The 27722-nt window shown below is 34.7% G+C and overlaps 1 protein-coding gene across 7 annotated transcripts in view; it reads right to left on the reverse strand.

The window, feature by feature from the left end:
• Positions 1-322: 322 nt before the first annotated feature.
• LOC127874358 (uncharacterized) overlaps positions 323-27722 on the reverse strand; it is a 141546-nt gene continuing 114146 nt past the window's right edge. The window contains exons 2-14 of one of the 7 annotated variants that reach the window (XM_052418644.1): positions 20560-21548; positions 19364-19725; positions 18675-18734; positions 13656-14473; positions 10752-11187; positions 9542-9741; positions 8713-8786; positions 6747-6878; positions 6071-6116; positions 5669-5732; positions 4133-5231; positions 3440-3533; positions 323-477 (exon numbers count right to left, since the gene is read on the reverse strand). In XM_052418644.1, the coding sequence (XP_052274604.1) occupies positions 19373-19725; positions 20560-21548 (1342 nt within the window). In that variant the 3' untranslated portion in view covers positions 323-477; positions 3440-3533; positions 4133-5231; ... (7 more) ...; positions 18675-18734; positions 19364-19372. Of the gene's footprint in view, positions 478-3439; positions 3534-4132; positions 5232-5668; positions 5733-6070; positions 6117-6746; positions 6879-8712; positions 8787-9541; positions 11188-13655; positions 14474-18674; positions 18735-19363; positions 19726-20559; positions 21549-27722 lie in introns of all 7 variants that reach the window. The other 6 variants (XM_052418652.1, XM_052418660.1, XM_052418640.1 and 3 more) reach the window with 6 other exon arrangements.

Consider the following 27722-nt stretch of genomic DNA (forward strand, 5'->3'; position numbering starts at 1 on the left):
CTACTTGAATAAGAGAGCGGACACCATGCTTAATTTTTAAAAAGTACTAGACACCATGCTCAATTTTCAAAACGCACTTAGTGACCCCGTGACCTAGTTTTGACACGGCATGACCCACATTCGAACTTGACCTAGACATCATCTGACCAAGTTTGGTGAAGATCGGATGAAAACAACTTGAATTAGAAAGCGGACACTTAATACGGACTGACCGACGGACCGACCGACCGACAGACTAGCTCACACACGACCAAAAAAACCCACAGCTGGATTGAAAGATGTATTGACACACAATGTTAAATCTACATGCACCCACCAATCTCTGAAAGTAAGGCCATGAAAAAGGAAAACTAACCCAAGGTTCCCTCTGCATGATGTTCATAGACTGAGGGTTGTGGAGCATGGGGATCTCATAATCTGGAGACGATGACTGCATATGCTCCTGGGACATACTCATTGCTCTGCTACCCAGGTTTTCTGGAATAAAAGTAAATCATGCATCAAACAAAACAAATTCAAAGCAATACTAGCGTTTTCAAGGACAACCCCAACTGATTTCAACCCAACAAAACGTTTGTCAGTGCCTCGACCTATCATATCAACAAGGTAATGTCAAAAGATTTAACTAAAGCGATGTTCTAGAGTTGTAAAGCATGTTGAAACTGTGAATGCATTCAATGCATTGAGGCTAAAATCAATAGAGAGAGAGAACATTAGTTCATTTTGGTTTATCACAAAACTTTATTTAAAGAATGTTTAAATAAAAACAAGAGCTCCGCGGTCTGAGACAGATGCCTCCCAAAACAGAGCCTTGACACACATCACTCAATTCCTTGATGACATATCGAATTGATACCAATTTAACACTTAATGTCACAGAGACCTTGACCTTTGAACTAGTGCCCCAAATTTCAATAGACATCATCTACTGTCTAAGACTGATGTACATGTGAGGTCTCAAGTCAATTGGTAAATTTTTTATTCATTGGAAACGATTCTCACACTAATTGTGACAGTGACTTTGAACTTTAACCTGGTGACCCCAATTTCAATAGGGCACATCTACCGTCCATGGTCAGTGTACATGTGAAGTATCGAGCCAATAGGTCAATTTGTTGACGATTGATTGATCGGAAAAGAATTTTCGCATGTATTGTGACATTGATCTTTGACCTAGCGACCCCATTTTCGATAGGGGTCATCTACTGTCCAAGGCAAATGTATATGTGAAGTATCAAGCCTATTGGTCAATTTGCTGACGAGTTATTGATCAGATCATTTTCACAATTATTTTGACAGTGACCTTGACCTTTGAACAAGTGACCCCAATTTCAATAGAGGTCATCTACTGTCCAAGACCAATTCACATGTGAAGTATGAAGCCAATATATCAATTCGTTGACGAGTTAGTTATAGGAAATCAACTGGTCTACCAACACACGAACGACAGACCGGCAAACATCCCGCAAAATAATATACCCCCTCTTCTTTGAAGGGGCATAAAATACACGTGGCGGGTTAACAAGAAATGGTTTAAATATACTTGTTCTAGAAAAAGTGTTATACATTTATGAAGATTTACCAAATGCAACACTTTTTTATGTTTTAGTACAATAACAAAAACTAAAGTGAGAACAGTTAAAAAGTAATTTACTTGTGTTTTATTTTGAAATCACTTGAATTTACAGGGTATACATTTACGCACTGTTATTTTTTAAAGACAAAATTAACATTGAATACATTGATATAGTGACTCATCTGAGAATATGCCAAAGACAAGTGCAAGTATGACAGCTTGTTTATTGCAATAGACATGTGCACAGGTCGGTACTGGATTAGTCTCTTTATAGGCAGGACTCTATTTCGAAATAGGGGTCAGATGCAAAGTCGTATACACACTTTTTTTTATTGCATCCTTACAAACTGACAAAAAGTATGGTGGAAAAAACGTGTCAGAATAAGTGCACTGTTGTATATTAATTTAATATTTTAAATTGATTTACGACAAACACAATGTCCTATTGATATTCAACACACATTTGCATTTTTTAGAAAAACAAGAGCTTGTCACAATAGTGCCAAATCCCTGCCGAAATGTGTTTGCTTGTATGACAACATTTGTTTTAGAGAGTAGAATAATATTTGTAAAACATGGCACCTGTGCCATCCATTTATATTTCAAGGATCAATTAGTTATATAGTGTTTGAGATATGCTGTAGAGAATAAAATAAAAGGAAATAAAAGAAAGTGAGGTAATTAAAGAAGAGGACTATAAAAAGTTACTGTTCTTTGTCACTGTATTTTTCCTTAAACTCATCTATTTATTTTACAGTGAATTCTTCGTTGTTCAAATTAAAATATTATTGTAAATAAGATAAAGGGAGATATTAAAAATTGAAAAGCTAAAATATGTACTATAACATTTAATTAAATGTAATTAAATAATATAAATAAATAAAATATAATATTTTTTTTTTTTTTAAATAAATGAGATAATTAGAAAACTACGGCCAAAAGAGTTATGGTTCATGTTCACTGCACTTCTCCTAATCAACATCTGTTTATATTTCTAGTTTCAAGTAAATCCCTTCAGTAGATTTAGAGTTATGCTCCCCACAAAAATTTACTTGTAAATAAAATAAAGGGAGGTAATTCAAAAACTAAGGTAGATAAATTATGGTTCTTAGTAAGTGCACTTCTCCTACTTGCCATCTGTTTATTTTTTTTTAAGTTTCAAGTTAATCCCTTCAGTAGATTCAGAGTTATGCTCCGGACAAAAAATTACTTTGAAATTAAATACAGGGGGATAATTCCAAAAAAAGTAGATAGAGTTATGGTTCTTAGTCACTGCACTTCTGCTACTTGCCATCTGTTTATATTTCAAGTTTTACGTAAATCCCTTCAGGAAATTAAGAGTTATGCTCCAGACAAAAAATTACTTTAATATTAAATAAAGGAAGATAATTCAAAATCTTAGGTAGATATAGTTCTGGTTCTTAGTCACTGCACTTTCCCTTCTTGCCATCTGTTTATATTTCAAGTTTAAAGTAAATCCCTTCAGTAGATTTAGAGTTATGCTCCGGACAAAAATTTACTTTAAAATTATATAAAAGGGGAGATAATTAAAAAACCTAGGTAGACAGAGTTATGGTTCTTGGTCACTGCAATTGTCCTAGTTGCCATCGGAGTTATGCTCTGGACAAAGTTTCGGACGGAAGGACGGATGCACAGACACACAGACGGACGGACAGACGAACGGATACTAATACTATTAAAATAATTTACTGGCTGACTGATGTTGAACACAAATATTGTTATAATTGTTCTCATATTTTTACTTCAGTGAATAATATTAAATCTATATTTAAACTACATACATATATATTCTTACCTAACTAAATCATATAATAATTAGGTTTAAAATAAACCCATACATACCAGATAAGGTAAGCCGCTGGAAACTCTCGTATTGTGTATTGGCCTCCACTGCTGAAGTGAGTACACTCATTTCGTCATTGCAGTCTCGGATGTCCTATTGTGAAGTCATCTTGTTTATTGAAAATGATATACACTATTTTAAGGGAAATGTTTAAAGATATAGTCCTGTCCTGTTTTTTTCTTTCTGTAGAAATTCCGTGAGTGATTGAGCAATATTTAAATGAAAATGTTAATACAGATAGATGGTTCTGTTGATGCCCTGTTGTTGATGTCATTTTGACAAATACAAACATGTAAAAAATACAAATTTAAAGGTAAATGTTAATAAATTTACTTAGTGATGCCCTGTTCTGCAGTCATTTTGTTTACAAATACAGATGGAACAATATAAAATAGCTTGATCATCGAGTTTTCAATATCATTTTTCAAACATTATTAAAACACAGTTTATGGAATAACCTACAGTAATAAATATACAAAATTAAAAAAAGAAAATCATAAAAGCTGCCTTCTTTTAGGTTCTAAACTGAGATTATTAATATTATTATGTATCAAAAGAAGTAAAAGCAATTTACAATAACATACTGCAAAATATTGGTATACACTGTGTAGTTATATGTAGCCACTTTTAAATATGCTTTAGTTATGTCATTTGGGTCAGTCAAAGTACTCATAAAATCTGTGAACAAGTACCTTTTAAACCTTACATGTTCTTACTGCAGTGACTATCTAAGCCCAAGTGACCTTATACCTGACCATTAGGTGTGTACAAGGGCAAGGTTACAGTCCCGTTGGAGGTTTTCATCGCAAGGCACCGGGTGGTTTTGGGCCACCCTCAACCTGGTAAGTAAAAGAATGGCAGAGTGATTAAATCAAACAATAAATCAAAGCATAGTCAACATATTACTAGGCCGTTACTCCTCCCATTGGCCATTCCGTATTACATGGTGTAATGTAAACAAACACTCCTTATTAAATTAAAATGCTTATTATCTAAATAAATTTATATTCATAAACATCATATTTATTGATTTCCACTGATGTATATTGCTTAACTTACGTTTTTGTCATTGTATTTGTATAATATTATTGTTCATTGATTCTCATTTATTTAATAAATCCGCCATTTCACATTACGTTCATTGGCATATATTTTACTTTAACGGTCGTCACTTGTCAGTGACGTCATGCCTGAAAAAGTATAAATAGCGGATTCGAAAGTAAACAAGTTTCAGTTTGGAATACAGATTTAAACGAAAAACATCCGGTTAGATAGATTATTTACACAAGAAAAAGATTATGATACAGAATAAGATGCAGGTACGAATATTTTATTATTGATTGTATATGATATTTTTTGGATATATGCTTTTGTTGTAATAAAAATAATAATGAAACTGAAATTGAAAGTAAAATTAGAAATTTTGAATGAACCCTTTGTTTTATTTTGTTATACGGCATAACAATATCGATATGCTTAAATATGTTTGGAAATGAATTTTTGATAATGACTAAAAATTATAAAGAAATTCATACTTTAATTTGTGCATGAATACTTGTATTAGCTACCTTTCATATGCGTCAGTGTTGTTCATGTATTGTTTCATATACAATTAAGATCATACACAGGAATCAGCAAATATCTTCTTAAAATCCAATTGTTTTATTAAAACAATCCATGTTGAGTGGACTTTGCAACAGACCGTGGCAAATAGGAAGCTCAAACGTGGAAGACAAATTACTTGACTGCTGCTTTGGCGACGTGGCTTGGTCGTAAGGATACTGCTAGACACTGACCTAGATCAGTCAAAAGACAAATATACATGTATTCTGGAGTATTGGTCATTTTCAAAATGATTGTTCCTTCATCGAACACTATTGATTACAAGTTATACGAATGCTTTATTCTTTTCTTTAAACAAAAATATTCACACAACTTTACACAACTGTGGGCACAATGTTAGTTATTAACCCTGAATAGAAAATAAGTTACACAGCCTCTGAATTCCCATGTGTGGTGAGATACAGTGTTATTAATTTGATCTTGTGCAAAAGTGACTTGACCAATGATAATTTAGGGCTTTGTCACAAGATGACCATCTACCAATCAAAGCAAGACTTCATGGGGATCAAACAACTGAAGTATCAATTTAATCCTGTGAGAAATGTAGATGTCGTTTGATAAAATCTTTTTACATTATATGCAGACAAAACGCTCATTTTACTGACCAACTACATGTAATGGTGGATGATTTCATCGCTAGGCACTGAACGTTGCGGGGTGACCCTTAACCTGGTTAGGAAAAGAGAGGCAAAGTGATAAAAATTAAACAATAAATTAAAGCAAAGTAAAAAATATTGATATACTTAGATATGTGTTGCAACTAATGTTTGCAAATAAATTAAATTATCAAGAAATTCATACTTTAGTTTGTGCATTAATACTTGTATTAGCTTTCATGCATATGCATCAGTGTTGTTGATGAAAGTGCATTAAAAAAGTACGATCTTACACGAGAATCAGTAATTATGCTCTATAACTCCATTAGGTTTTATTAAAACAATCCATATTGTGACAACGTTGCTGAAAACTGTTACAACTAGGTAGCTCAAACGTGTAAGACAGCTTACTAGACTGCTACTGTTGTTTTTGCTGCTGCGTCAACGTGGCTTGGTACTGCCAAACACTTAACAAGATAAGCTAAAAGACATATGCTTGGCAATTTGTCAAAATGCAACATAATATTTCACAATGGCTCCTTCATGAACATGATTGATTACAAGGGATGCAAGTGACTATGCTTTATTTGTTTTTAGACACTACTATTCAAACAACTTTGCGCAACTGTGGACACAATGTTAGTTATAACCCAGAATTGCATATAGGTTACAGCGCAAATGTGGGCAAAATGTTAGTTAAAACCCTGATTAGAATATAAGTTTCATATCTTCTGATTTCCCATGTATGGTGAGATACTGAAAATGAAATAATACTGGGTAAAAGAGTGACTTGGCCAATGAAACGATGGGGCTTTGCATGCAAAAAAAATCACCACTTATCACTTACTGTTCAATGGTTTCATACAATTTAAGTTCCAATTTAATCCTTTGAGAAATTTAGATTTGATACAAATCTTTTTATAATATATGCAAAAAATGCCGCATTGACTAAACAACTAACAGAAAATTGACTCCAATATACCCTCTACAAAACGTGGTTTGTGGAGTCTTATTATCATTAATTCACATCAATTGCTATGAGATTGAGATGTTCAGAAATAAGTAAGGCCACGGGTGCATCATGAACCTGCGTCCAAGGCTGAGGCTATTGCTGGAGACCTGAGTAGTACCGGTTTGACATTCAGCCTGGAATCTCAGTTCACTTAAGGGTCACGTATGGCGCAGTCGCACTCAGCGAGGTTTTCAGGAAGGGTGTCCTCTGAAATCAAATATCAACGAAGTGAATATCTAGTTGCATCAGCAGAAGGTCATTCTTATATTTACTGCAAGGTCCAACCTTGACAACAAGTCACCATTTGACATTAAATTAGGCACAGTATAAAGAAACTCCAGCTGCTGGAGTAGTATTGAATTATTATTATAAACAATTAGAATGTCCTTTATTTAAGGCAAGTGACAGATTGCCCAAACAGTACAAAACAGCACAATACAAAACAACATAAACACAAATAAGAATAAAGCTGGGGTCACCGCCTAGGAACGGTCAATGCAAAGCATTGGGGTTTTAACGGGTTTTGGAGCGCTGAACCTCACACTTGGCCCAGCAATATTTATTATACATTTAAGTGTAAATAAAATTTAACCTCATAGCATTGTAACTCAAATTAAACAATAATAAAAGGGAATTAAAAAGCATTCAATTTAATTACCATTTAATTACTCAATGGTATTGAAGATGCCAGAGCAACAGAGTTACAACTTTTTGAGGAACGATGGAATGAAACTATGAACATTCTACATTCCTTCTTTATAGAAAAAGATTTAAAAATATAGCATCCACACAGGCCATAAACTATTCAAGACAATATAACACTGTTTTGCAATGTGACAGTACACTTAAAACTGTATAAACTGTCAGGAAAATTACGCCGATTGCATAAATTCTGATGGCATTTATGCTCAGACAAGTAGCATTTTTTCAGGCAGTTCATACACACACAAAAATTAAGAACGAGAATGCCAACAAAATACACCCAGTTACAAGACTGGTTTACATGGATCGTGAGTACATTGGCACACATGTTTACTGGTCATTTTTTCTTCATTAAATAAGTACAGAGAATCTGGCTTGTTACTAAACTTGTACACGATATTCTGCCCACAAACATAATTGACAACTTTCATGAAGATTCAACTTAAATTGCCTTGAAATAGTGAGCAGATGTAATAATAGTGGATGCCAACTGCCCAACAGCCAACATGCAGCTGCTGCTGGTTGATCTATTATACATGTACCTTGCAGGAATAACCAGGCTAATCAGGGACAACACTTTCCGCTTTTATAGAATTTTTGTTTTAAAGAAATATGTTCTTAGCAAAATCCAGTTTATGCGGTAAGTGGTGTCCCTGATTGGAGTCAAACTCTTTACGCATTCAACCTGTTTCCCAGTGCAAGGCTCATATATGATTTTAAAGCTTCTATTACTCTTATAATTACAACACAAATTTAAGTGAACATAATCTGTTATATCTAATCATTTAAACGGGTCGTTTCTGTTTTAATTTTTGATGAATGGCTTGGTGTAAAAATTGAACTCACTTTGCCATAGACAAAAGTAACCAAACAATGCTGAGGTTGGCATAAAAGACAATTTTGTAACTCGTGAATGAAATTAAAAACAAATGATGAATTTGCCTTGTTTTCAATTATAGAACATTTAAATTGCTTTAGAGCAAAATCTTTACATATAAGGTTTTTTGATTTTCAGTTACTTAAAATACATATGGAATTGATTATGCTCTAAATCAATCTAAATATTCCATAATTGAAAACAATTCAAATGGTAGCTAAAGATGTTCAATTTTAAATACAAATTTGAGGGTCAAGCTTGAACCTTATGCATTTTCTTCATATATATGTTACAATAGTTTGTGGCTGAACCCTTAAACTTAGATAAGATAAACTGGTCAATTAATTGAAGAGCAGAAACCCCAGTTTGCATAGGGTTTAACCTTATTTGTTAAAACTTGATTCCATCTTAAGTATTAGGCAATGCCACAGTGACCCCTTTTGCGATGGGAATAGGACTTACTTATGGAGACGTACTGGTTGTGTTGTAGTTGGGGAACACCGTTCTCTGGGCCTGATCTTGTGAGTGTAAGGCCTCTGTGAACAGATAAAAGGACCTTAGCGCATCCTAGAAATGTGTCCCTTTTAACTCAAATAATTCAATGCATTCTGAAATGTCATTAATTACATTGGATGTAAATCAAGTTTGTTTGAGTAAAAAAAGAAATACATTATGTTTGAAAACTCTTGATACAAATTATATATACACAAAACATTTCATACAAACATACAAACATAGACTACTATATACTGTACACTAGAAGCAAACATTTTTCATCCATCTGAAACCAATATTTATTAAGTGCACTTCAACAGCAAGACAAATTGGTAACATAATGATTTTATTAAGTTAGCAGCCATGATAGAGATTTATTAATATATAAAACGCACAAACTATTTTAATTGAAATTTGAAGTAAACAAGAGATGTGTTCGTCAGAAACACAATGCCCCCTATTGTGCTGCTTTGAAATAAAATTTCAATATATCATTCGGCAGGTTTAGAAATTATCTCCCTTTTAAAGCTTATTTCTTCCCTTGGATTGTATTTTTTTACTTTTGACCTTATAGAATGACCTTGACCTTTCACCACTCAAAATGTGCAGCTTCATGAGATACACATGCATGTCAAATATCAAGTTGCTAGCTTCAATATTGCAAAAGTTATGGCCAATGTTAAAGTTTTCGGACGGACGGACAGACTGACTGACGGACAGTTCAATTGCTATATGCCACCCTACTGGGGGCATAAAAACTGAACATTATACATAGTAAATGACAGTACCAATGTACCTTATGGATGAGGTAATCTCGGCCCCACAGCAGGAGAGTTTGGAGCCCAAGAATTAGACTGGCTTCACCATGCAGATAGGACATGTTGAGCATTTGCCCCAAGATCCTGGGCTAGGAAGTGTTGCTGGGCATCTGGGCCCAGCTGACCAGAGATCATGTTTTTCAGCAGGGTACCGACCTATGATTGCTAGGAACTAGCTCTTAAAACAAAATTTGGCAATTAAAATAAATATTGAAAATAAATGAAGATAATAATTTTATAATGTGCTGAAGGCATTAAATAATTGTTTTACTTAAATTTAATAGAATTTAATAATTAAAGTGGATTTATTTATTGCAAGGAGAAACTGTTGTTCAAGGGCTAAATTTCAGCAGAAAAATGGGCACAACTATGCCCTGACCTATGATTAAAACTGATATCAGATTAACTTTTATTTGCTATTTATTTACCAAGTTTGATAAATTTAAAATCAAAGAATTCACATTTTATGCTAGGAACTTTTCCTTAATCAGCCAGAAAAAGGACTGACGTTAAGTGAACTATATGAGCCTCATTCTCAGATAAATAGGACTTAATGTATGCGCAGTCTGCACAGGCTAATCTGGGATGACACTTTAATAGGGCTTAATGTATGTGCAGTCTGCACAGGCCAATCTGGGATGACACTTTAATGGAAATTAATGTATGTGCAGTCTGCACAGGCTAATCTGGGATGACACTTTAATAGAAATTAATGTATGTGCAGTCTGCACAGGCTAATCTGGGATGACACTTTAATGGAAATTAATGTATGTGCAGTCTGCACAGGCTAATCTGGGATGACACTTTAATAGGGCTTAATGTAGGTGCAGTCTGCACAGGCTAATCTGGGATGACACTTTAATAGGGCTTAATGTAGGTGCAGTCTGTACAGGCTAATCTGAGATGATGCTTTAATAGGACTTAATGTATGTGCAATCTGCACAGGCTAATCTGAGATGATGCTTTAATAGGACTTAATGTATGTGCAGTCTGCACAGGCTTATCTGAGGTGACACTTTAATAGGACTTAATGTATGTGCAGTCTGCACAGGCTAATCTGAGATGATGCTTTAATAGGACTTAATGTATGTGCAGTCTGCATAGGCTAATCTGAGATGATGCTTTAATAGGACTTAATGTATGTGCAGTCTCCACAGGCTATTCTGGAATGACACTTTAAGCACATACATGAAGCCCCGTATCCCAGCAGAGCACCTCTCAGATACTACTTGTTGTTCTTATTGCAGCTGTTGCTGCTTTGACCGGGCCATAGACAGAGGTGGAGAGAGTCCTGACGCCAAAGTTGCCACCTCAAACCTGGGAATTCTCAACAGCAACTGTTGTTAAATGGCGTCAATCACATACTGGCATAAGGTTCACATTATTCGAGAGCAACTTATCGAGGTCAGTCGCAATAAGGAACAAGTCGATGCTGGGATGGAAGTCAAACTCGTCAAGGCTCCGCTGTAAGAAGTGTTGATGTAGCCAACATGGGAGAAGATGTTTGGAGGTTTGCTACTCTGACGCAAGACGTTTTTGTGCTGAATTACTTAAGCGAAGGGGTCAGGATAGTCATCTACTTTCACTTCAACGATGTTTTTATCTTGGCGGCTTAAAGTGTTTGCTGAAAAGAAAATAGAAGGTTAACTAAAACCCGATTGGTTAAGTTTTAGTGACAAATGAATTTGCCCTGCAACAAAATACTTTACACACCTGCTTTTTTATGCCAAACGTTGCGTCTATAATTGATATTTAGAATATCGCAATTAATGATTCACCAATAAGAACTCAGAATAGCGTTGTATCAAAATGTTATGCCCAAAAAACTTAATATTGAAAATTTTGGGTTTTAAACCGCAAAAAATACATAGTAAAGTACAGTTCATAGCAATGTGTAATACTTTTTTTAACAAGAGATGTGTATGTCAGAAACACAATGCCCCTACTGTGCCGCTTTGATTATATATTTTTGTTTTTGATTATACCCCTTTACAAATATTTCTTCCCATGTAAAAATGATCTGTACCTTCCAAATGATAAATATAAATTATCTCTCTTTTAAGCGTGTTACTTCCATTGGATTTGTTTGTTTTTACCTTTTATCTTCAGGATGACTTTGACCTTTCACCACTTAAATTTTGCAACTCCGTGAGATACACATGCATGCCAAATATCAAATTGTGATTTTTAATATTGCAAAAGTTATGGCCTATGTTTAATTTTTCAGACGGACGGACTGACAGACAGTTCAACTGCTATTTTGCCACCCTACCGGGGCATAAAAAAACAAAAACAGGCATGACTTCAGTAATTTTAAGTGCGAGACTTTCCCCCTTAATTGTTTTGACTAAAATAACTTTCATTATGAAACTAAACAACTTTAAATGTGAGAATTAACAACTTAAAATGTAAGACTACATAAGTTTAAATGTGATACTTGGCAAATTTAATTGTAAAACAATACAACTTTTAACATGACACTAAACAACTTAAAATATGAGACTGTGCACATTTAAATGTGCACAACTTATTACGCGAGACTAAACAACTTTAAATGTTAGACAATACAACACGTCATAAGACACAATACTGTAAGTATATGAGTACTTGATCAAACACGTATTACCTATGGATTAGACAGAAATGCAAAAACAGATGAAAGTCTATGGTGAATTAAGTATATGATACTCTGTCTTGCTACCAGGGGCCATTATACTAGTAATTATAGCCTATTATGGTTAAATCTATTATATGTACGTGATATTGAATCGATACTAATTGATGTCTACATTTTATGCCATTGTTTTTGTAAGACAGACCTTAGATGTAAAGTTTAGTCACTAGCGTTGAAAGTGTGTGCATAAGGATATGAAAGCAGTATAGTGATTTTGACTTTGCAAACATCCAGTTTCTAATTTAAATAACAAGAGTGCCAAACTGTCACAAGATACGCCCGTTCGAAGGTTTTGGACACCATGCTCAATGCTTGAAAGTGTCCTCAAGACCTAGTTATTGACCCGGCATGACCCATATTTGAACTTGACCTAGATATCACTTAGATGTAACATCTGACTAAATTTGGTGAAGATCAGATGAAAACTACTCCAATTAAAGAGCGGACAACATGCTTAATGCTTGAAATGCACTATGTGACCTCGTTTTTGACCCGGCATGACCCATGTTCGAACTTGACCTACATATCATCTAGACACAACTTCTGACCAAATTAGGTGAAGATCAGATGAAAACTACTTCAATTAGAGAGCGGACACCATGCTAAATGCTTGAAATGCACTAAGTAACCTCGTGACCTAGTTTTTGACCCGGCATGACCCATATTTGAACTTGACCTACATATCATCTAGACACAACTTCTGACCAAATTTGGTGAAGATCGGATGAATACAATTTGAAATAGAGTCCGGACAAAGTGGCCCCTTTGAAAATGCACTTATTGACCCTATGACCTAGTTTTTGACCCGGCATGACCCATATTCGAACTTGGCCTAGATATCAACTAGATGCAACTGCTGACCAAGTTTGGTGAAGATCGGATGAATACAATTTGAAATAGAGTCCGGACAAAGTGGCCCCTTTGAAAATGCACTTATTGACCCTATGACCTAGTTTTTGACCCGGCATGACCCATATTCGAACTTGGCCTAGATATCAACTAGATGCAACTGCTGACCAAGTTTGGTGAAGATCGGATGAATACAATTTGAATTAGAGTCCGGACAAAGTGATGCCTTCCGCCCGCCGCCCGCCGCCCGCCCGCCCGCCGCCAAGGGGTTTCACATAATACGTCCCGTATTTTATACGGGCGTATAAAAATCATAATCAGTTATACGTGAACACAAATACTTAACAATTTAGAATTTTTTATTTGTATTTTAATTGTACTAAGTTTCAACTTATACAGCTTAATAAGGCAAGTAACTCTGTTGCAACCTATCAAACATTTTTTTGGCAAATATTGCATTGTAAATTTTAACCAGTATTAAATATTTTTTTTTTTTAAAGACTTTTTGTGGAATGGGGCTGAATTTAGGCCCAATCTTTGACAAAATTAATAGCACTGTAAGGTCTCACCTGAAGCTCAGAAGCTGAGCTGATATGCTGGCCTCACAGATATTGTTAAGGGCCGAGATTGAGTTCTGATTAACTTCGGGTTGAGAGTCGAAGGGCGTACTGGACCATACAACAAATCTGGTGTCATGTTTTTACGCCTTCATTAGTCTCAATTCAATGCGATGCCTTTTGGGCTCGGAGTGCAAAGTGCTCATAACAAAACTGGACGTGTTTACTTTTAGCAACTTGTTTTCAAAAATGGGCGGAATTCGCGTCTGAGGCGCACCACATGAATAGATTGTGCGCTGAGGACAGTCCGTAACGCTACTACTGTCCTAACTATCTACAGCAGATACACTTCTAAATGAATCGTTTCAATTGTTCCTTGATTTGCTCTCATTCCTAGCTGAATATATAGCTGTCTTATAAAGAATGAAACAAATTATTCAACGTTTAATTCTTCGTGAGATACTTTGTGATGTCCACAGCGAGAACTAACTGTAAGCGTTAACTGTTAGCGTTACCATAAGTACTGCTATAACGTCTCGCTTCTGTAACACTCATCCTACTTGGGCACTTGAGCTAAACAAAACTACTCGGGCATGCTTGGGGAAATCTCGACACGGACATTTCGGTTGTTCATAACAGCGCGTGAAAACTTGACGTGCTGTGGATTTTTTGCAGAACAGACTTGTGTAACGATGCTGATCCCTTGTGGCCGGTGGTCCAGTGGGAGGAGCTCGGGATCAGGAGAGGGAAAGGATCATTCTGTATTGGGGCTCCTGCAGGCCAGACTGGTGCTGTTGCTTGGCCAACTCAATATCAATGCTGGTGCTCTCCTGAAAACAACAACACTAGAGTGGGGGATATGAACTTGTAACACATTTTTATATTACATTGTATAATACACTACATATATGCCTCTTGATTGGATGTGAAGGTTTTCAACAGCAAAACATAATTATCTGAATTTCTAATTTGGCATTTCATTGGTGCCTTGTCCTAAATAGCAATTAATGAAAATTAATGCACTTAAACCATTTCGTATTAAAACATTAAAAGTGTTGGCTTATGCTTTAATAACCTGTTAATTAATAATTATTATTCTTACTTAACTTTCAGTCTTATTTTATAAGCCAATTTGCCGCTCATCAATATTAGAAGCTTTCGTCCCAGATTAGCATGTGAAATCCACATAAGCAAATCAGGGAGGACACTTTCTGACGATACTGGATTTTCACAAAAGAAGATACTTATTTTCAACAAAACATACCTTTAAAGAGGTAATTGTTGTCCCTAAGTAGCCTGTGCAGACTGCACAGGCTAATCTGGGACTACAATCTAAGCACATGCATTAAGCCCTATTTTTTCACAGCGCGGCTCATTGATGTTTTTAGCAAGTTTTTCCTGCATAACAACAAAAACAAGGGCTGTTTGTAAAACATGCATGCCCCCCATATGGGCTGTCCGTTGTTGTGGCAGCCATTGTGTGAATACGATTTTTGTCACTGTGACCTTGACCTTTGACTTAGTGACCTCAAAATCAATAGGGGTCATCTGCGGGTCACGATCAATCTACATATGAAGTGTCATGATCCTAGGCAAAAGCGTTCTTGAGTTATCATCCTAAAATCATTTTACTATTTGGGGTCACTGTGACCTTGACCTTTGACCTTGTGACCTCAAAATCGATAGGGGTAATCTGCAAGTCATGATCAATCTACCTATGAAGTTTCATGATCCTAGGCGTATGCGTTCTTGAGTAATCATCCAAAAACCATTTTACTATTTCGGGTCACCGTAACCTTGACCTTTGACCTAGTGACCTGAAAATCAATAGGGGTCATCTGCCAGTCATGATCAATCTACCCATGAAGTTTCATGATCCTAGGCGTATGCGTTCATGAGTTATCATTCAAAAACCATTTTACTATTTCTGGTCAACGTGACCTTGACCTTTGACCTAGTCACCTCAAAATCAATAGGGGTCATCTGCAAGTCATGATCAATGTACCTATGAAGTTTCATGATCCTAGGCCCAAGCGTTCTTGAGTTATCGTCTGAAAACCACCTGATGGACGGACCGACCGACAGACCGACATGAGCAAAGCAATATACCCCCTCTTCATCGAAATTTAAATTCACACTAGACAACAATTCCAAAGTAAACCATCATGTCATAAAAGTTGTAAGACATATTACAAATTAATAAATATGAAACAATTTAATGGCAACAACTCACTGCTGGTACATATTGACAGTTCTCTCCCTTGTTAGTGTAAGCTAAATTTATTAAAGGCCACAATATACTAAATGATTTCCCTATATAATTCATATAAAAGCGACAAATTAAAGAGAAAATAAATGCAACATTTTGAACATAGAGACCACCATAACCATACTTTTACTGAAAGTTCATTCTAAGCTGAATCAATTAAAGCAATAAAAAAGATATGTCATGTTAAAACCAAACATTAACTTTACTCAAATCAAACTCTACTTCTTTTGCACCTTAAATTTTCCGGCCATTTTCTAGTGCAATGTAACTGTTTTCAGGTCAAATTTGTACTTAAGTCTCTATATTTTTATCATATGTCAGGGATTAAGTAGTGAGCACCTTTTATTTCCCTTTCAATATATCCAAGAGATAAAGGCAGAACACCAGTCTAAAGTGTAAAACATGGCCTCGAGTAAAATATGATTTTTTTTTATTGAGAACAGCCCAACATAAAACAATTATTTAGTATAATGTTACCTATAAGAAAACCTGAACTGTTTAAAACGCAAAAAATATGCACTTCCTTATCATTTTTCATCTATCCTCAATGTGCTGCTAAATTTTAGATCGATCCTTCACATAGAAATGTTTGAACAATGAAAATTATTATAATAATGCCTGATAAGACATATGGCTTCCATTGTCGATGCTTAGATTTATAAAGGGCTTTCAAGAGCAAATAACATTAACTTATATAACATTATACAGTAAATATACTGTAAACTTCTTATATGCTATATCGAAGAAGAAATATAATATTATTAAAACGTGTTTGGGCTTCTTTCAGTGCAAATTTGTGAGTTTAGAGGTGCTCAATACGAGTTTCTCTACTTTTTATCATCCCCCGCCATAGGCGGAGGGATATTGTTTTGGCGTTGTCTGTCGGTCCTTCCGTCCGTCCGTCTTTCCTCCCGTCTGTCCGGAGCCATATCTTGTAAGTGCTTTGGTGGATTTCATTGAAACTTGGTATGAGTATGCATATGGATAAGAGGATGATGCACGCCAAATGGCATTGTACACCATGAGTTAATAACAGAGTTATGGCCCTTTGTATCGTGAAAAATGCTTTTTGTGTGTCCGGAGCCATATTTTTGAAGTGCTTTGGCGGATATTATTGAAACCTGTAATGCGTATATATATGGATAAGAGGATGATTCACGCCAAATGGCATTGTACACCATCTGTTAATAACAGAGTTGTGGCCCTTTGTATCTTGTAACAATGTTGTTTTGAGTGTCAAATATAATAATTTTGTGTCCAGAAGCATATTGGCGTGGGCTATCAATTCAACGAATTTGCTTGTTTTAATTATTTTCCCATACAAATTTCCCCATTTAATTATTTTTCTTTACGCTTTCCAATACTCGTTAACTCCATGAAACAAAACGCATTTATTCCATGAAACTAACAAGAACGCATAATATCCTGTGAAAAAATGGTGGTTTTATGTAAATCATGCTCCTTTGTAACGGGGCCTGTTTTGACCAAAAAAACAACAACACTGTATACACAATGAAAACTTACTACCTCCTCGCAAACAGACTCTATACGGCATTAGACGGAATAGATTCCAATCAAATAGGCTTAATTAAATATCTCACAGCTTTATAAAAACTCAAGGCCTGCATGGGGATGACAGAAATTATTGCGGTGTTGTGTTTCTGAGGTGTCTGTATCGGTAAGTTGGAAAGCATCGAGCTGGAGAAGGGTTTGAGTAATTGATCATCAAGTAAAATAAGTTGTACTGAAAACACTATATACACAAGAATAGACGCCCTTTTACCTTCTGTTAAATCATATCATATCATTCTCGTCCACTTCACTTATTTATACACTGCAAAAACATTATTATTCGCGGGACATTATTTTTTTATTGATTTCAAGGGTTGAACGATCTACAAATTGAATACAAACACACTGACACAAATTCCATATTTAGGGCCCTCACACTACTTTGGGGGAAGGGGTCCGCAGCCCTTAGGAGGGGGAATTTTCGCGGCGTTTCCCTTTTTGGGTGATTTTGTTACTTACTCTCTCATTATTTCATTTGTACATGTTTGCACTATATTCATTGCATTTTTCATAATGTAGTATGTTTGAAAAGATTAAATTGAAATAGAATTGAGATATAATGATTATGAGACACATCTTCCTATTAAAAAAAAATAAATCTTTTTTTAGGGGGAATTTTTCCACCCAAAAGGGGAAAAAAGTATACTTTTCAGGGGGGAGACTGCTGCCGAAATTCGGCGGCAGATTTGATAGATTGAGGGCCCTGAATATTTATTGTTTCCAAACTGAGAAAGTCACGCATTAATTTCCACGTCCATGAAAGTCTTTTTTTAACCACAAAATAACATGCGGAAGAATATATATGATTTTACAATAAACAAACAATTTAAAAGGATATTTTACCTTATGTAAATTCATACCATTCTTTTCCACCTCATCTTAATAAACAGGAAATACACAAGCAGGGCTTTTCCTTGAGTATTCATGGGTCTGTTTAACGGACCCATACCCAAAGTGTGTTATATGCTGTTCCTTATGAAAATTATATCTCAATTATGTTTCAATTAGATCTAACAAAGTTTATAACTATTATAATAGGATTTTATTCCTATAATTTGAAGTATAATTAAAACTTATTAAATGTGTTTTCCCAAATCAATGGACTTTTAGCACGAAACAAATTCAAAATCCCAAAATTGCATTTTTTCCCAAAGTGGCCAAGAAAAGGCATGACAAAGCGTCTCTTTTACCTTCTGCGTCATGCTTGTCTCCCACATCCTCAGCATCGTTGTCCCGACTGTCAGCAGCAACTGGAGCAGTAGAATAGCTCGATGTATTTCTTGTATGTATATTTAGGACTTACACACATTGATATAAATGTAATAAAAATCAATAAGACATGTTCAACATCATAAAATATGGCAAATTAATAAATCTCACATTTAGTGTTACCTTTCTGTAAACATTGCATAAAATATCAATACATACTCCTCCAAAGATTACTTAAACGTTACAATGTCATATTTTATTAAAAAAGTATTCATCCATATACATTTCTTACATGGCATGGTGTTTATAGAAATGAAAGTCTAAAAATAGCCTCAGTTGCTATATATATAATGTACATGTGCATATATGTAGAAATATTAATTTTTCTGTTGAAATGCTTTGTTTTTTCATGCAAAGTTTACAAGAACTAAATGTTAGGACCATAATGACACAAATGATATGGCAACATAACATAATATGCATTAGATCTAATGTTCTAACAAAAACCCTCACATTGTATAATCAGATAACAATATGTGTACATAAATTATTTGTATCTTTAACTACCCACTTAATGTTGTATTGTAACATCACACACTACTATGTTCGTATGCTAAACAACACATTGTCATTGAAATACTACTCACTAATTACAACAACTAATACATACATGTACACACTATTCCACTCTGAACACCAGGATGTTGTCTCCCCACTGTCCCACAATGATTGATGATGTGGTGCTGCTGTAGCAGACTGACTGTGGCCTCCTCACTCCATCCCTCTCCTTAGTAGCCAGCGTAGCCAGCTTACTCTGCCCCTCCCAGCCCACCTGTAGTACAGTGTGGGACAGCCATCCACAGACCAGCACCTGGCCTGCAGGGGTCACATGTAGACCAGATGGGCCACGTAGTGCTGGGTCTGAGTATGTAGCCAGGAGTGTGCCATCCCTGGCCAGGGTGTGAAGCTTGTACTGGGACCAGTTAGTGATGTACAGCCTGTCTCCTGTGGGACTCACAGCACACCTGTCTACTGCAAAACAGAGTTACATCAAGATATTGAATTACTGTAAATGTTAAATAATCTTATTAAACATACTGCAGTGATATTGTATTACACATATGTTGTTATAAAGAGGCCTTTACACATCTAAAATATATGCATACATTTCAATGATTCAATAGTTAAGCGTGACAATAAACTTCAGTAGCAGAGCTATTGTATTAACGTTTGACATGTTGAAATGCGACTGTTGAGTAAGATATGAATTGAAGCAAAACAATTACACAGATGGAAACAAATACACATACTGAAACAATTGAACAGTTCTATCAACAGGTAAACATATTGTACATGTACAATCATTTTACAACCACAAAATTAAGACAGGGTCAGAAAGTGTCTCACTGCCAGGAACTCAGTTTCTATTTATAGACATGCCATGTAGTGACAGTCAAAATACTTCATTACTCATGTTTATAAATCAATATTTCTGAATCTTGTTTTGGCTTCAATGTACTGTAGCATTCAAAGGGCACATATGAATTAAAGAACAATTTTTTTATAATACATCAGCAGGTTTTTTGCTATTACATCTGAATTTTATTTTATTATCATCTCACAAAGTATGTAACTATAATTTATATTATTTTTTCAAAATAACAAGATAAAGGCCTAATGGGTCAATATTTGTTGATTAAAAAAATAAATCCCAACTCGGTTCATTTAGTCAATAAAAATTCCCAAATTTGTCATTGTATGAATTTAAAATAACACAATTTGACTAGACTCCTTTGTCCACAATGGCTAGACAAATCCCTGTACATAATACACATGTTATCAGGATGGATTCACCATGATTCTTACCTGTCCAATCAGCTGATCTATCTTGGTAGAGACTGCAGATCAGTTTGCCACTCAATGTGTATTTGTACAATTCTTTACCAGAGGTGACAAAAAGGTCTCCTTGGTGATGGGTAATACATGTACATTTATGTTGTAACTGAAACTTCCTGCCAGAAACAAGCTTTCCCTGGTTGACAGTGATAAACTGGACCTCATGTATCTTGCTATCATGGTCATTCACAGCCACTGCAACCTCACTGGATGTGATCAAACATATGTCCCATGGCCCAGCAGTCACATCCCAGTGATTCACCACCTGGTACTGCTGGTTCAGCAGCTTGATCCTCTTATTCTTCGAGTCTGCGACCAGCACCTGCCCATCAGTCAGAACACATATGCCTGCAATACTACATTCATATGAATCACTTGGTATTCTCACATTGTGCACAGACTTCCGCTGGACGTTAAACGCCTTGCCTAACTTTCCTAGCAGAGTCAATGCCTGCTGTATTATATGCTTACATTTTATGCTGGCTATAAGACAGAGCTCCTTATTATCTCCAATTTTCTGAACAAGTTCATGGAATTGTGACAAGTCATTGTGAAGAGTGGTGCATTGATGAATAGAACTTGTAACTGACTCTTTAATACTTATAACTTCATCTTTCATCTCGTTAAGTGCCTTCGCAGTAATATTATCGAATTCATTCATGATAGAAACAACACTCCTACACATTTCTTCTTTTAAATATTGCTCATTTCCGCCTGATGTACCCACATAACTATTACCACACTCATCAATATTAGTATTTAAATTGCCACGCATTTGTTCTATCATGAGTGCCCCATGTTCCTTGTATGTTCCCTGCAATGACTTAACGCTTGCCTCCTGACTGATCTGAAGGTTTTTGATTTCTCCCAGGACAGTTTCCAGCTCCACTGACAGTCCCTGTAGGTATGTGGGCTGCGTGTTGGTCAGCTCATTAATTGGAGTCACTTTACTGCACTGGCTGAAATAAACAATCAATACATGTACATACCAAGGAATAGTCAGTGATATTATGTAATGCTTCAAACAAGTATACATTGTCAAATAAAAACAAACAAGGAAAATAAATGAAAGCTTTTTTCTAAGGCTGGAGGTATATAGATTTGCCCTTTTCCCTTAGTTCTTCCATCTTCGTGACTTTTCTGTTACATATAACTTATGTAACACCTATTCCTACAACTTTACGAGAACAGTAAACAGGCATGTGAGTTTGCGCACCTCTATATTTTGGTTCTGTTTTTTTTCAACATAATTTATACAAAAATTACATTTTAAAATATGTGTTGACTGAAACTTTCCATAAATTATTACCATTGTGTTGATATATTTTGCACACCTGCATATATTGATATGTTTCTTTTCAACATGCCCAGAGTTATGACCCCTTTTTAGCAAAGAAATCAAATTTTTTAATTGTGTTGTGAGAAACTCAAAGAGTACAGCTGATAGTGAGATGAAATTTTATAAAAAAAATATTAAACACCATGTGAAATACCGCACCTTGATATTTTTGTTAAATTTTGTTTAACATAAGGAGAGTAATGGCCCTATAGGCAAAATATTTTATTTTGTTAATTGTGAGAAGCGTAACTCAAAAAGGATTTTTGATAGGATAGATTGATTACATTCAGGAACATATTTATCATCAGGTAAACTGATACAACTCCATATTTTTGTTAATAATTGTTAAACATTAAGGTAGTAGTGAAACAAATTGGATTGTAGAGGTATCCATGTACTAAGAACACATTTCTAGTTGCTTATATTGTTTTTACAGCTAGTATTGTTAACGTTGAACAAGCGAGAAAAGATCATTAATGCTCCCCCACCCACAAAAAACAGGCATGACTTATTATTAAAGTATATTCCCAATATTTTTAAATAATTACAACTCCTGTTACATTCATATGAATGCTGCATTATGATTGGATTTGTTCATGTGACCGTTTTTTCATTTTCCGATGAACCCACATCGTATTCAAATTAAAACATGAATCTCATAGCGCTACTTTTTGATCATAAACAAGTTGCCGAATTGACGTAATGTTTTGCGCGAAACTTAGGCCAGAGTTTTTTAATAAAATGATTTTCGGACCCGCCGACTCTTATTTTTGACGAAACCAAAAAAAAATTAAAAAATTATATAATTTCAATCTCGGATTTTTTTTTCGGGTGCCAAAAGCCAGGTTTTAGACACAAAACGCGTGTCGGGTTTTAGAGAAGTGATTTATTTAAAGCGTTTACCGATATCGCATTTAAATGTATCATAAGCGCTTTTGTAACATCGATCATTTTTACTGAAAACATGCAAAATGGTGGCGAGACCACGATGACTTTATACTGGTTTGGACTTCTTATTTACCAGGATGCTACAACAACAAAACAATTTATCAAAGCCACTAGTGGCCAAACAATTGGCGATGTTGTGCGCAAACATGTTGTTAACGAACACGACGAACTCACTTCACTTGAAGCGTCTAAGTCAATGATTGACACAGATAAGGTTAAGTGTGACCCAACTATGCCAGTGAATGTTTTGGTCGAGAGCGACTTAAAATGCATACATGCTATTTTAAAGTACCAAACCCCACAGGATCGTAGTATTATAAAAGAAAATGCATTTGATGTCCTAATGGCGATGAGGAGGAATTACTGCTACCTTCCATCTGCCAGGTAAACCATATGTAAAGTATTTAAGAAATTTTACAATTTTAAGCGGGTATATACGATTTTGTCAAATATTTATGAATTTATATAAAATGTGTAAAAAAAATATTATATATATATTTCAATATAAATTAAAATAAAAGTGAAGAAGAACATGTGTCGAAAAATGCGAAATAAGCCAGATATCTGAAATTGAAAACGGCTGTACAGCCGAATTCGCCAGCATGTATACCATACATGTGCGATGTGCATATAAACTTAGTTTAACGTTTTATTTGAATTCCTGCAACGATATCTATTCATACGACACACGAACACTATCTCCGATCCTAATACAAAGACGAATGCTTCGGTTATTGTAGGAAAATATGTACGTCACTATCGGCTCATGGCGCTAATTTGTCTTTGCTACATTTTATGAAATTCGGCTTTAATGTATATTTTTTCTTGCCTATTTTGTGTTATTGTAACATATTTTATCAATATATTACAATTAAACACATATAAAAAATCGTATATACCCGCTTTAATATATGCAATATATTCATTATTTGGCAAACCTGTCATTGCAATTAGCAGGCTGACCAAAAGTAATGATTTTATTTATTTTTTATATTAACCCTTTCAGTGTGAGAAACGAATTTTGAAGGCCTTTGCAAACAGTTTGGATCCAGATGAGACGCCACAGAACGTGGCGTCTCATCAGGATCCAAACTGTTTGGTATTCTGATAGTATTCTTTGAAAAAAAATCGAAGAAAATGCTATTAAATTGTAGCAATTCAGCAGACGCCATTTAAGCAGACCACAAATTTTCAAGCATGCAAAGGGTTAATTGCTTTATAATTGATAAAATACAAATCTGTTTTGATAGTTTTGGCAAGGTGGTATATTTGACTTTAATAGTGACTTTTAAAAGATCTGTTCTTCATCAAAATGTAACATTGAAGGACATACTGTAGCCACTTTTTTCAAGGTACAATGTATTAAATTGAACACATATGTCATAACCATGAAGTGTAGATTTGCCGTACACTTTCCATCACCAGTGATCTATCCATCTATTTATACTGTCAATCAACCTTTCGAGCATTATAGGCAGATATGGACATTATCGAGTCCGTTTCTTGGGAAGAACCAGTACTTGGTGTCTATGGAGGAGATAATGAGAACGCTCCCCGATTTAATAAATCCAGATATTCTTGTTCAGTTATAATGTAAATATTATTTACTGCAGATTAAGAGCTCGTTACAGAGACATATACTGTGTACTCTATAATGCGTTTTCAATATATTGTTTCTTTGCATATGTGTGCAAAATTTCCCCCATTGGCCTATTAAAATTGATTTGTACTTGTGTCATGATCATGACTATGTTAACCATTGTTTGGTCATAACATTGTAAGATGATGATTATAATAATTCCATGCTATGCTGTGTGCATGTTTTCTGCGTATTTTTATAAGTTGATAGTATTCATTTTAATTTAGTTTCATACTGCATATATTGTAAAAAAATGTGTTATTCTATCTCTACATAATTCCTCTTTGCTATAAGATTGTAGTGGGAAACTTGTACAGCTTTGTGTTTTACAATTTTAAATAACCATTACAAGCTTAATCTTGTTAATTGTGTAACTAATATATTTTGGTTTGTATTTTCTTTTAATACTCAAGCAACACTTGGCGTGTTTCATTTTTGAATTACATATAAAAGATGTTGTTTTAATAGAGGAATATTAGAGTGCCTAGGCAGTGACATAGGGGATTGGATGACAGATTAAGATTTTTTAATTTGAAGATTGACTTTGCCAGAGTTTTTTTTTTAATACAGATGTTCATTTTGTCTTAAAAGGAATTGCTTGCAAAAGACATATTTGCGTGTTTGTGCATTTTCATTTGTAACAGAAACTGTTTCGATTTAAAGAAAATTATGCAACTATAATTATATTCGTATGAAATGCAGGTCTGTTAATAAATGTGTTTATTGCTAAATATTTGTATGAGAATGTTTAGAACATAATAAATTTCATTGACATTTATTATTTTGGTCATGAAATCTAAAAGAACTTCATACCATAACATTTTTAGCATAGTGCATTTTTGGTCACCATCTTTTTTTTTCTTTTTTTTTCCCGTCCTCCTACTGGACACTTTTTGGAAAAAAATCTGAAAATCATTTTATAAAAAAAACACTGGCCTTAATGATGTTGCTTTTTATTGGTCAATAACGAATGACGTTATATTTTTTGCACGAACTTCAACGATATTCACGGTTGATGGAGATGAAACTGAAACTGAAAATAGATTCATACGCTAGGTTAAAAAGGACTTGTATGGCCCTTGCCACGATAGAATTGTTGTAATTATAAGAATTGAATAGCATTTTTCTGCATTTTATCGGGGTATGAACTTTCAGGAAAATACGCCTTATTAATAATAAACGCCATCAAAGTTTATGCAAATTAGGCGTAATTTTCCCGACAGTTCATACACAGATGAAATGCAGAAAAATGCTATTCAATTCTTAAATAAGCCAGCGATGAAAATCAATATATTGTTCAATAAACTGACTGGAACTGATTTTTGCAAACACATGCTTTAAGTGTATTGAAATTTAATTATTAAATGCATTTACTGATGGCATTACTGTAATATATCTGTACAATGTCCAATGTCTTACAGTGTTATATTATAATTAATAATCTACTTCAAAGATTGTAATAATGGGTATTACAGGTTCTAAAACTGACTTCTAAACATTTATAATTTCATGTTATAAGCTTCTGTGACCTTTTACCTATTGACCTCAAAACAGATTGACCTCTTAATCTTCCTAGATGTAAACATAAAGCATTTTGCATGCCTGTAGGTCAAAGCATTCTCTAGGTATCCTGTCGAAACGATTGGTCTACTGACCAACCGACAAACAGACCAAAGGACAGATGCAAATCAAAATAACTCCGCATCTTAGAAGAGGTCCTTGATTTCTTAATAGTCTCAGTATGAACAATCTAGCCTGTGATGAGCGGCTTATAACATGCCACCTGGTCTACTACATGTATTGCCAAATATGTTTTGTCGTTATTTAACCTATTGCAATTATTTTGCTTTTGTTGTTGTCACATGATCTATTTGTGGAAAAGAAGACGCCATTGTTTCATGTTTTAAAGAAGGATCCAAGACATTGCCCTATTGTTTATTTATATGTGATATTGAAATTTCATACTTTAGCAAGCCTAGAGCCAATGATTTTTAAAAATTGGGAATATATGAATAATATTTTGCAATTTACTTTATACTAAACGAAATAAGAAAATTGACAACTTAAAAAAAACAAGAGCACCGTCTTGCGGGTGCAGACCGCTCATCTATTTTCTTTTTAAAGGTGAAGGGACTCTCAATTTCAATCACAAAGGAGGGGGGGGTGGAGTGAAGATGGGTGTAAAGTGTGGGGTGTGGACACATATTACATTATCTTCCAAAAATGCGAAAAAAATGCAAAAAAAAAATTTAAAAAATTCCCTTATGATAGCATGAAAGTATTTTAAGTTTGAAAACAATAGCCTTGATACTTTAGAAGTAAAGTGGATCGAAACACAAAATTTAACCATATATTCAAAGTTACTAAGTCAAAAAAGGGCCATAAGTGTTGCAAGTATGAAAGCAATAGCTTTGATACTGTAGGAATAAAGTGGATCTAAACACAAACGCTATTTTCAAATACACAAAACCTACAAATGTCAATAGTAAATCGGGTCATTCAGTCCGTTTACTCCGCCTAAGAGCTACTGTTTTCAATGAATTTCTCAGCGAGTGGCCAATATTGATTTTTCCAGCTCTCATTCAAATTCTTCTTGGTAAGCGTATTAGCCAATCAGCGCACAGGCGGCCGCATACACGCCAAAACCACGTGAAGCTATGCAATAAGTTTACATTTGTTCGCAGATCAATACTGACAAATCTCAACGAATGTAGCGCTGTAGATGAAGGGTCATTAAGTAGTTTTTTAGTTAGAGAAAATTCTTCCACATTAAATAAATAAAAGATAGTAGAGACCTCTGCGCTACGAAGTTTTTATTCAGCAATCAAATAGTAGTCCATTTTTCCCCAAAGAAGAATTTCTTATCTTGCAGTGAATAATTAAATCTAGAAATGATTTTGAAAACTTGGAGGGGGGGGGAAATTCCCCGATTTAAACACAACACTTTATATATATATATATATTTTAAGATGTTTCTCATGATTATTATATCTCAATTCTATTTCAATTTAAAATTGTCAAACATACTTAATTATAAAAAAAAAGAAATGAATATAGTGCAAACATGCATAAATGTAGAATTAAATTGCTACGTCATGACCTTTGACATTGTAAATGGCGGATGTATTCAATGTAAATTAACATTTAACCCGCGTTCAATTCAAAAATGGTGATTCAAATTACAAGTAATGGTGATCTAATAATGGA

Source organism: Dreissena polymorpha, chromosome 1 (genome assembly GCF_020536995.1).
Source record: "Dreissena polymorpha isolate Duluth1 chromosome 1, UMN_Dpol_1.0, whole genome shotgun sequence".
NCBI lineage: Eukaryota > Metazoa > Mollusca > Bivalvia > Myida > Dreissenidae > Dreissena > Dreissena polymorpha.